This window comes from Montipora foliosa, chromosome 11 (genome assembly GCF_036669935.1).
Source record: "Montipora foliosa isolate CH-2021 chromosome 11, ASM3666993v2, whole genome shotgun sequence".
Classification (NCBI taxonomy): Eukaryota; Metazoa; Cnidaria; class Anthozoa; order Scleractinia; family Acroporidae; genus Montipora; species Montipora foliosa.
Window position 1 is genome coordinate 18,474,910 of NC_090879.1, and position 12,500 is coordinate 18,487,409.

General features: G+C 38.3%; 1 protein-coding gene across 2 annotated transcripts in view; it reads right to left on the reverse strand.

Moving 5' to 3' along the window:
• Nucleotides 1-12,500, reverse strand: part of LOC137977759 (uncharacterized) — a 57,848-nt gene that overhangs the window by 8,892 nt on the left and 36,456 nt on the right. For both annotated transcript variants that reach the window (XM_068825086.1, XM_068825085.1), the window contains exons 7-11: nt 12,000-12,152; nt 9,652-9,819; nt 7,301-7,468; nt 4,954-5,121; nt 2,607-2,774 (exon numbers count right to left, since the gene is read on the reverse strand). In XM_068825086.1, coding sequence (XP_068681187.1) covers nt 2,607-2,774; nt 4,954-5,121; nt 7,301-7,468; nt 9,652-9,819; nt 12,000-12,152 — 825 coding nt within the window. The remainder of the gene's footprint in view (nt 1-2,606; nt 2,775-4,953; nt 5,122-7,300; nt 7,469-9,651; nt 9,820-11,999; nt 12,153-12,500) is intronic.

The following is a 12,500-nucleotide window of genomic DNA, read 5'->3' on the forward strand; positions in this document are numbered from 1 at the left end:
AAAGCAAATAAATATTGATACACAGTTTTCAGAAAGAGCAGAAGGAAGTTTCCCGGACGGTTGATCGAGAATAAAATATTTACGACATGAAAACAACATTAATTTTGAACCGTGAATATAGAATATAAAAAGTGACGATCAGCGACAAACATTTTGGGAGATTTTTGCTACGTTCAAGTAAATTGCAAAATCGAAAGTGACATGGCCGGAATTCAGCGGGCGCCGTGATTAAGTTACCGCGGCATGTTTACTCGCCAAACAGTGAAGCATCTGTGTCAAATGATGGCAAGATACCGGGTTTTTGTAAGTTTCTTTTTCTGTCAAGTGTTATAAAGTTTGACAATGAAATGAGCGAAGTCAAAACAAAGATCACAATCGCCCAACTCTTGTTTATGCAAAGTCAAAATTTACTCTCCAAGACGCGTACGACGTTATTTATCACCAGGTAATTCCATCATTTTGGAAATAGCAGCTACTTTATTATTCATCTGCGTCACAAGTTTTCACTGATTTTGGGCCTCATTTTGTTGAAACTCAAGCACGCTTCCAACAGGCCTGTGAACCCTTCCTGCTTACAGAGCAATACTAAAAAACTTCTCCCATATCACATTTGAACCTTAAGCTCGAAAATTCAATACACAACATGATATCATAATTCACAAAGGCAGAAAATACCACAGAATCCTTTTCCAGCGAAAATTTTATTGAAACAAACAACATATTTGCTCTTAGAGGTTAAAACCTCTTCCTATTTCATTGCGTGCGTGAAGACAAGAAACTCAATTGTGTCAAATTACCATGTACTTCAGGTAAATACTGCTCACTTTGATTTCGTCTCGACGGGCGATAGATTGTTGTCGAAGTCCAGTACTCGTCGCTTTTGAGATTCATGCCTAGTTTATCCAACTGACTTTCCATTATTGAGCTCCATAAGGGTATATTTTGTTTAAGGATCCACTAAAACGCCATTCGCGTTGCATGACTTTCGACGCCATTGCAGGCTAAGTTGATGATTCTACTGTGTCCACCAGAGAAATCTACGCAGTTCCACTACCCTCTCGATCCTAAGAAAATACGCGCAGAAGGCTCTATACACAGACACCACTTACCAGGGGAGTGACAGGCAAGACTTTTACCGACACGGAAAAAAAAAAAAAAAAAAAAGAAAACAAACAAACTAAACGTAGACCTCGACTGGGTTTGCCTATAGGCAACCCAGTAATTACGAAAACCAACAACAAACTCAACCCACTGGTGACGACGGGTCCTCGAATCGTACCAGGGCTACAGTGATGGGAAGCTAGTTCTCTCACCACTTTACCATCCCGCTTTTTTTGGCATGCAGTGACATCAAATCATTAGACAAGGTTATCAAATAGAGTCGACTGTAACAAGGAAGAACTCGAGCAGATGCGTAAGCAGCGATAGGTGAGGGTGCGGACTAAATTTATTTTATACTTTCTAGGAGTGAAAGAGTCCCACTTGGTGTAGAGGCCAGTGAAAGTTGTTTTGCGATGTACTGTTGTTGTGAAATTGTTGAGATTGCGCTTAATGCGGACATCTAAAAATGGAATCTCCTGGTTTTCTTCAAGTTCCATTGTAAATTTGATGTTAGGATGTCTGGTGTTAAGAAAATGCAGAAAACTGGCCGCAGTGGCTTCACTGTCGAACAAAGAAAATGTGTCATCCACATATCTAAACCAAATGGAGGGACGAGAATCTACATTAGCCAACCATTTCTGTTCAAAGTCACACATGAAAATGTTAGCTAATACTGGGCCTAGCGGAGACCCCATTGTAACGCCATCGATTTGGTCGTAATAATGACCATCAAATACAAAGTGGCTTTTCTTCGTTGCAAACTCGAGCAAGGTTTTGAGGACATGTCGCGGTAAGGCAGGAGGGTCAGGAAGAGAGTATAACTTGGAAAGACAAATTTCTATTGTCTCGTCGAGTGGAACGTTCGTGAATAAGGAACACACGTCAAAAGAGCACATTATTTCATTGTTGTGTTGATGAGTCTTCGCCCAATCCACAAAAGAGAAGGAGTCCTTGATAGTGAATTGGTTGGTGGAGATCGGTTAAAGGACATCAACAAGAAAAGAGGCAAGATTGTAGTTGTATGTGTTAACTGAGGAGACAATCGGGCGAAAGGGGCAACCAGTTTTGTGGACTTTAGGAAGACCATAAAGAACACCAGCAATAGATCCACAAGGAAGGATTTTTCTAAATGTAGCTTCATCAATTATACAATCTCGCTTGAGGTTACGAAGATAGGAAATAAGACTGTTCTCCCTAGACTTGGTTGGGTTATCAAAGCTATAAATACCTCTATATGGACAAATAATGGAAAATTTTAAGTTTTCAACGAAAACAGTTTGTATCAAAATGATTTATTTCTGAAACTAAAGGTAATTGTACTTGGCTTGGCTCATATTGAGAACAAAGCTCTCAGGCATCAATAATGGCATGTAAACTAGCAGCTTACAAACGGAGTTTGAGCAATCTGGAATAATCACCTGTTTGCTACACTTGCGTACTTGGTTTGGTTAATGCAAACGTTTCCTCAAGAGTGTTAAAATAATCAACATCATTCTAATACTTACCACAATTTCCCCACCTTCCTCTGTAGTAAGTGTCCAACGAACACCACAGCTGGTTGTGATCAACTTTGGTACACGAATTGTATGTTACTCCTTTGTAAGTAAATGGTAAACTGCAACATTTGCCGTTTGTTGTCTTTGTCTTACATTCAGGTTCTGGGGAGGACGTTTCTAATGCACAGATAAAGGGCAACAAATTACAAATTTTCATACAAACGGCGTCATTAGTTATTGCCCAATCCCTTTAGAAATACTAAGTTTAAGATTGCTTGAACGAAGCCGGATAAGTTAAGCTAGAGATGAATGGCGGAAAGTTTTGAGAAATAAGCCAATGTTTTACGTGGCTGGGCAAAAGATAAGGTTCAAAAATGTCTTGCCGAGGCATTGAACAGGCTCGAGAAGCCAGAAGAAGAAAGATAAAGTCGTTTCTTTTAGAAAATGATCTAGAAACAAAATTTTTGAGCAGTCTCAGTTGGCAGTTGAGCAAGACTAATCCACGCACAAACTTGGTCTTGGTAAGACGAAAACTATTGCTTTATCTAAGATTTAACAAACCCAATAAACAAAATGTTTCTGAGATTAATTTATTTTAAAAATTCAACTTTTCCTGGTGTCAAAACCACTGTTGACACACTGATTGATGTCAGGAATGAAACATCAAAACGTCACTTCTTAAAATCGCTGAAATAAACACATACACAAAGCCTTGCTTTCCGATGCGAATGTTCCTGTCCGTTTTAAGGCACAGCAGTGAGTTAAGTATAGCTATCCACAGCTCAAGGCCGACAGTATCGCAGCTAAAATGTGTCTCCGACACTATATCAAACTGATTTGAGAATCACCAACCACAGAAGACAAGAATCTCCACTGTCATTTACGCTCCTTTCATTCAAAACTCGAATCAAATGGCCTCTAGGTTGACCGCAACCACAAGTTTTCCGAGGGTATTTTTTCAACTTCTGCAATTTTCAAGGCAACTTCCAAGCATTTCGGCTCACAGGGCTGCTCTGACGACAAAAACTGACTTGATCTTTCCAGCATTTTTTTCAAGGTTTTTAAATTTTGCAGTGCAATTCTGCTTTTGTTGTAAGTTTTTATTCCACGAGGATTGACGCTCGATTCATTTTTGACAGTGGCGTAATTTTGTAATTTTCCTCGACCAATTACAATTGTTTACTACTCACAGTAACCATTGAAATTGTTCATTACAACTGTATATATGTAGATAAAAGATTACGTCAAATGGCTTATTTTCGTCTCCGCCAAAGTGGGCAAACGCGGGGCAAAGGCCGGCTTTCGCGTTATATTGAAGTATTTTCAAATAAAAAAAGTATTTTCCTTATTATATAAAACGAATAGATTCCATGTACCCGTGCGTCTGTTCAGTAATAGATCACAGATGACGTCAAAATGTGGTAAGAACAAAAAAGTTGCTTTGTCCTTTCAAGATACCAAGCCTTATGCAGATTGCTAGTACAACGGTATTTTTAGCCAGTGGTAAATCTCACAAAGATCGTGCCATGTCAGGCTATATGGACTATCGCATTGGCTATTCGTGGAATCCTCTATCTCGCAGATTCGATTTATTTCTCTTGTTTTAATCTTAGTTTTAAATTAATTTCTTGAAAACATGTAGAAAGAGTAAATGACAAATTGTTTTCTCTGGCTGTAAAGTCAAGGCAAATCGACAATTTCGGCATACATGGCCTCAAAAATGCTTTACCTCGTTTTTGGCGAAGCATCAACTTATTTGTCGGAGAACAACAGAGCGGTCAAAACCCTAACCCTAACCCCTAGCAGGCAATTGCTTTTGAGGTTTACGTTCATCACAATTAGCATCAATTAGCATTATTGTATGTTATTATGTATGTTATTAAGTCGGAAGTGGTTGTCCCTCTTTTATAAATAAATTACGAGAACCAACAACAAACTCAACTCCCACCGGTGACGACGGGTCCTCGAATCGTACCAGGGCTACAGTGATGGGAAGCTAGTTCTCTCACCACTTTACCATCCCGCTTTTTTTGGCAGTGACATCAAATCATTAGACAAGGTTATCAAAGCTAGAAATACCTCTATATGGACAAATAATGGAAAATTTTAAGTTTTCAACGAAAACAGTTTGTATCAAAATGATTTATTTCTGAAACTAAAAGTAATTGTACTTGGCTTGGCTCATATTGAGAACAAAGCTCTCAGGGATCAATAATGGCATGTAAACTAGCAGCTTACAAACGGAGTTTGAGCAATCTGGAATAATCACCTGTTTGCTACACTTGCGTATTTGGTTTGGTTAATGCAAACGTTTCCTCAAGAGTGTTAAAATAATCAACATCATTCTAATACTTACCACAATTTCCCCACCTTCCTCTGTAGTAAGTGTCCAACGAACACCACAGCTGGTTGTGATTAACTTTGGTACACGAATTGTATGTTACTCCTTTGTAAGTAAATGGTAAACTGCAACATTTGCCGTTTGTTGTCTTTGTCTTACATTCAGGTTCTGGGGAGGACGTTTCTAATGCACAGATAAAGGGCAACAAATTACAAATTTTCATACAAACGGCGTCATTAGTTATTGCCCAATCCCTTTAGAAATACTAAGTTTAAGATTGCTTGAACGAAGCCGGATAAGTTAAGCTAGAGATGAATGGCGGAAAGTTTTGAGAAATAAGCCAATGTTTTACGTGGCTGGGCAAAAGATAAGGTTCAAAAATGTCTTGCCGAGGCATTGAACAGGCTCGAGAAGCCAGAAGAAGAAAGATAAAGTCGTTTCTTTTAGAAAATGATCTAGAAACAAAATTTTTGAGCAGTCTCAGTTGGCAGTTGAGCAAGACTAATCCACGCACAAACTTGGTCTTGGTAAGACGAAAACTATTGCTTTATCTAAGATTTAACAAACCCAATAAACAAAATGTTTCTGAGATTAATTTATTTTAAAAATTCAACTTTTCCTGGTGTCAAAACCACTGTTGACACACTGATTGATGTCAGGAATGAAACATCAAAACGTCACTTCTTAAAATCGCTGAAATAAACACATACACAAAGCCTTGCTTTCCGATGCGAATGTTCCTGTCCGTTTTAAGGCACAGCAGTGAGTTAAGTATAGCTATCCACAGCTCAAGGCCGACAGTATCGCAGCTAAAATGTGTCTCCGACACTATATCAAACTGATTTGAGAATCACCAACCACAGAAGACAAGAATCTCCACTGTCATTTACGCTCCTTTCATTCAAAACTCGAATCAAATGGCCTCTAGGTTGACCGCAACCACAAGTTTTCCGAGGGTATTTTTTCAACTTCTGCAATTTTCAAGGCAACTTCCAAGCATTTCGGCTCACAGGGCTGCTCTGACGACAAAAACTGACTTGATCTTTCCAGCATTTTTTTCAAGGTTTTTAAATTTTGCAGTGCAATTCTGCTTTTGTTGTAAGTTTTTATTCCACGAGGATTGACGCTCGATTCATTTTTGACAGTGGCGTGATTTTGTAATTTTCCTCGACCAATTACAATTGTTTACTACTCACAGTAACCATTGAAATTGTTCATTACAACTGTATATATGTAGATAAAAGATTACGTCAAATGGCTTATTTTCGTCTCCGCCAAAGTGGGCAAACGCGGGGCAAAGGCCGGCTTTCGCGTTATATTGAAGTATTTTCAAATAAAAAAAGTATTTTCCTTATTATATAAAACGAATAGATTCCATGTACCCGTGCGTCTGTTCAGTAATAGATCACAGATGACGTCAAAATGTGGTAAGAACAAAAAAGTTGCTTTGTCCTTTCAAGATACCAAGCCTTATGCAGATTGCTAGTACAACGGTATTTTTAGCCAGTGGTAAATCTCACAAAGATCGTGCCATGTCAGGCTATATGGACTATCGCATTGGCTATTCGTGGAATCCTCTATCTCGCAGATTCGATTTATTTCTCTTGTTTTAATCTTAGTTTTAAATTAATTTCTTGAAAACATGTAGAAAGAGTAAATGACAAATTGTTTTCTCTGGCTGTAAAGTCAAGGCAAATCGACAATTTCGGCATACATGGCCTCAAAAATGCTTTACCTCGTTTTTGGCGAAGCATCAACTTATTTGTCGGAGAACAACAGAGCGGTCAAAACCCTAACCCTAACCCCTAGCAGGCAATTGCTTTTGAGGTTTACGTTCATCACAATTAGCATCAATTAGCATTATTGTATGTTATTATGTATGTTATTAAGTCGGAAGTGGTTGTCCCTCTTTTATAAATAAATTACGAGAACCAACAACAAACTCAACTCCCACCGGTGACGACGGGTCCTCGAATCGTACCAGGGCTACAGTGATGGGAAGCTAGTTCTCTCACCACTTTACCATCCCGCTTTTTTTGGCAGTGACATCAAATCATTAGACAAGGTTATCAAAGCTAGAAATACCTCTATATGGACAAATAATGGAAAATTTTAAGTTTTCAACGAAAACAGTTTGTATCAAAATGATTTATTTCTGAAACTAAAAGTAATTGTACTTGGCTTGGCTCATATTGAGAACAAAGCTCTCAGGGATCAATAATGGCATGTAAACTAGCAGCTTACAAACGGAGTTTGAGCAATCTGGAATAATCACCTGTTTGCTACACTTGCGTATTTGGTTTGGTTAATGCAAACGTTTCCTCAAGAGTGTTAAAATAATCAACATCATTCTAATACTTACCACAATTTCCCCACCTTCCTCTGTAGTAAGTGTCCAACGAACACCACAGCTGGTTGTGATTAACTTTGGTACACGAATTGTATGTTACTCCTTTGTAAGTAAATGGTAAACTGCAACATTTGCCGTTTGTTGTCTTTGTCTTACATTCAGGTTCTGGGGAGGACGTTTCTAATGCACAGATAAAGGGCAACAAATTACAAATTTCCATACAAACGGCGTCATTAGTTATTGCCCAATCCCTTCAGAAATACTAAGTTTAAGATTGCTTGAACGAAGCCGGATAAGTTAAGCTAGAGGTGAATGGCGGAAAGTTTTGAGAAATAAGCCAATGTTTTACGTGGCTGGGCAAAAGATAAGGTTCAAAAATGTCTTGCCGAGGCATTGAACAGGCTCGAGAAGCCAGAAGAAGAAAGATAAAGTCGTTTCTTTTAGAAAATGATCTAGAAACAAAATTTTTTGAGCAGTCTCAGTTGGCAGTTGAGCGAGACTAAACCACGCACAAACTTGGTCTTGGTAAGACGAAAACTATTGCTTTATCTAAGATTTAACAAACCCAATAAACAAAATGTTTCTGAGATTAATTTATTTTAAAAATTCAACTTTTCCTGGTGTCAAAACCACTGTTGACACACTGATTGATGTCAGGAATGAAACATCAAAACGTCACTTCTTAAAATCGCTGAAATAAACACATACACAAAGCCTTGCTTTCCGATGCGAATGTTCCTGTCCGTTTTAAGGCACAACAGCGAGTTAAGTATAGCTATCCACAGCTCAAGGCCGACAGTATCGCAGCTAAAATGTGTCTCCGAAACTATATCAAACTGATTTGAGAATCACCAACCACAGAAGACAAGAATCTTCACTGTCACTTACGCTCCTTTCATTCAAAACTCGAATCAAATGGCCTCTAGGTTGACCGCAACCACAAGTTTTCCGAGGGTATTTTTTCAACTTCTGCAATTTTCAAGGCAACTTCCAAGCATTTCGGCTCACAGGGCTGCTCTGACGACAAAAACTGACTTGATCTTTCCAGCATTTTTTTCAAGGTTTTTAAATTTTGCAGTTCAATTCTGCTTTTGTTGTAAGTTTTTATTCCACGAGGATTGACGCTCGATTCATTTTTGACAGTGGCGTGATTTTGTAATTTTCCTCGACCAATTACAATTGTTTACTACTCACAGTAACCATTGAAATTGTTCATTACAACTGTATATATGTAGATAAAAGATTACGTCAAATGGCTTATTTTCGTCTTCGCCAAAGTGGGCAAACGCGGGGTAAAGGCCGGCTTTCGCGTTATGTTGAAGTATTTTCAAATAAAAAAAGTATTTTCCTTATTATATAAAACGAATAGATTCCATGTACCCGTGCGTCTGTTCAGTAATAGATCACAGATGACGTCAAAATGTGGTAAGAACAAAAAAGTTGCTTTGTCCTTTCAAGATACCAAGCCTTATGTAGATTGCTAGTACAACGGTATTTTTAGGCAGTGGTAAATCTCACAAAGATCGTGCCATGTCAGGCTATATGGACTATCCCATTGGCTATTCGTGGAATCCTCTATCTCGCAGATTCAATTTATTTCTCTTGTTTTAATCTTAGTTTTAAATTAATTTCTTGAAAACATGTAGAAAGAGTAAATAACAAATTGTTTTCTCTGGCTGTAAAGTCAAGGCAAATCGACAATTTCGGCATACATGGCCTCAAAAATGCTTTACCTCGTTTTTGCGAAGCATCAACTTATTTGTCGGAGAACAACAGAGCGGTCAAAACCCTAACCCTAACCCCTAGCAGGCAATTGCTTTTGAGGTTTACGTTCATCACAATTAGCATCAATTAGCATTATTGTATGTTATTATGTATGTTATTAAGTCGGAAGTGGTTGTCCCTCTTTTATAAATAAATTACGAGAACCAACAACAAACTCAACCCACCGGTGACGACGGGTCCTCGAATCGTACCAGGGCTACAGTGATGGGAAGCTAGTTCTCTCACCACTTTACCATCCCGCTTTTTTTGGCATGCAGTGACATCAAATCATTAGACAAGGTTATCAAAGCTATAAAAATACCTCTATATGGACAAATAATGGAAAAATTTAAGTTTTCAACGAAAACAGTTTGTATCAAAATGATTTATTTCTGAAACTAAAAGTAATTGTACTTGGCTTGGCTCATATTGAGAACAAAGCTCTCAGGCATCAATAATGGCATGTAAACTAGCAGCTTACAAACGGAGTTTGAGCAATCTGGAATAATCACATGTTTGCTACACTTGCGTATTTGGTTTGGTTAATGCAAACGTTTCCTCAAGAGTGTTAAAATAATCAACATCATTCTAATACTTACCACAATTTCCCCACCTTCCTCTGTAGTAAGTGTCCAACGAACACCACAGCTGGTTGTGATCAACTTTGGTACACGAATTGTATGTTACTCCTTTGTAAGTAAATGGTAAACTGCAACATTTGCCGTTTGTTGTCTTTGTCTTACATTCAGGTTCTGGGGAGGACGTTTCTAATGCACAGATAAAGGGTAACAAATTACAAATTTCCATACAAACGGCGTCATTAGTTATTGCCCAATCCCTTCAGAAATACTAAGTTTAAGATTGCTTGAACGAAGCCGGATAAGTTAAGCTAGAGGTGAATGGCGGAAAGTTTTGAGAAATAAGCCAATGTTTTACGTGGCTGGGCAAAAGATAAGGTTCAAAAATGTCTTGCCGAGGCATTGAACAGGCTCGAGAAGCCAGAAGAAGAAAGATAAAGTCGTTTCTTTTAGAAAATGATCTAGAAACAACATTTTTGAGCAGTCTCAGTTGGCAGTTGAGCGAGACTAAACCATGCACAAACTTGGTCTTGGTAAGACGAAAACTATTGCTTTATCTAAGATTTAACAAACCCAATAAACAAAATGTTTCTGAGATTAATTTATTTTAAAAATTCAACTTTTCCTGGTGTCAAAACCACTGTGGACACACTGATTGATGTCAGGAATGAAACATCAAAACTTCACTTCTTAAAATCGGTGAAAGAAACACATACACAAAGCCTTGCTTTCCGATGCGAATGATCCTGTCCGTTTTAGGGCACAGCACCGAGTTAAGTATAGCTATCCACAGCTCAAGGCCGACAGTATCGCAGCTAAAATGTGTCTCCGACACTATATCAAACTGATTTGAGAATCACCAACCACAGAAGACAAGAATCTCCACTGTCATTTACGCTCCTTTCATTCAAAACTCGAATCAAATAGCCTCTAGGTTGACCGCAACCACAAGTTTTCCGAGGGTATTTTTTCAACTTCTGCAATTTTCAAGGCAACTTCCAAGCATTTCGGCTCACAGGGCTGCTCTGACGACAAAAACTGACTTGATTTTTCCAGCATTTTTTTCAAGGTTTTTACTAGTTTTGCAGTTCAATTCTGCTTTTGTTGCAAGTTTTTATTCCACGAGGATTGACGCTGGATTCATTTTTGACAGTGGCGTGATTTTGTAATTTTCCTCGACCAATTACAATTGTTTACTACTCACAGTAACCATTGAAATTGTTCATTACAACTGTATATATGTAGATAAAAGATTACGTCAAATGGCTTATTTTCGTCTCCGCCAAAGTGGGCAAACGCGGGGTAAAGGCCGGCTTTCGCGTTATGTTGAAGTATTTTCAAATAAAAAAAAGTATTTTCCTTATTATATAAAACGAATAGATTCCATGTACCCGTGCGTCTGTTCAGTAATAGATCACAGATGACGTCAAAATGTGGTAAGAACAAAAAAGTTGCTTTGTCCTTTCAAGATACCAAGCCTTATGAGGATTGCTAGTACAACGGTATTTTTAGCCAGTGGTAAATCTCACAAAGACCGTGCCATGTCAGGCTATATGGACTATCGCATTGGCTATTCGTGGAATCCTCTATCTCGCAGATTCGATTTATTTATCTTGTTTTAATCTTAGTTTTAAATTAATTTCTTGAAAACATGTAGAAAGAGTAAATAACAAATTGTTTTCTCTGGCTGTAAAGTCAAGGCAAATCGACAATTTCGGCATACATGGCCTCAAAAATGCTTTACCTCGTTTTTGGCGAAGCATCAACTTATTTGTCGGAGAACAACAGAGCGGTCAAAACCCTAACCCTAACCCCTAGCAGGCAATTGCTTTTGAGGTTTACGTTCATCACAATTAGCATCAATTAGCATTTTTGTATGTTATTATGTATGTTATTAAGTCGGAAGTGGTTGTCCCTGTTTTATAAACAAATTACGAGAACCAACAACAAACTCAACCCACCGGTGACGACGGGTCCTCGAATCGTACCAGGGCTACAGTGATGGGAAGCTAGTTCTCTCACCACTTTAGCATCCCGCTTTTTTTGGCAGTGACATCAAATCATTAGACAAGGTTATCAAAGCTATAAATACCTCTATATGGACAAATAATGGAAAATTTTACGTTTTCAACGAAAACAGTTTGTATCAAAATGATTTATTTCTGAAACTAAAGGTAATTGTACTTGGCTTGGCTCATATTGAGAACAAAGCTCTCAGGCATCAATAATGGCATGTAAACTAGCAGCTTACAAACGGAGTTTGAGCAATCTGGAATAATCACCTGTTTGCTACACTTGCGTATTTGGTTTGGTTAATGCAAACGTTTCCTCAAGAGTGTTAAAATAATCAACATCATTCTAATACTTACCACAATTTCCCCACCTTCCTCTGTAGTAAGTGTCCAACGAACACCACAGCTGGTTGTGATCAACTTTGGTACACGAATTGTATCTTACTCCTTTGTAAGTAAATGGTAAACTGCAACATTTGTCGTTTGTTGTCTTTGTCTTACATTCAGGTTCTGGGGAGGACAGCACAGATAAAAGGGCAACAAATTACAAATTTCCATACAAACGGCGTCATTAGTTATTGTCCAATCCCTTTAGAAATACTAAGTTTAAGATTGCTTGAACGAAGCCGGATAAGTTAAGCTAGAGGTGAATGGCGGAAAGTTTTGAGAAATAAGCCAATGTTTTACGTGGCTGGGCAAAAGATAAGGTTCAAAAATGTCTTGCCGAGGCATTGAACAGGCTCGAGAAGCCAGAAGAAGAAAGATAAAGTCGTTTCTTTTAGAAAATGATCTAGAAACAACATTTTTGAGCAGTCTCAGTTGGCAGTTGAGCGAGACTAAACCACGCACAAACTTGGT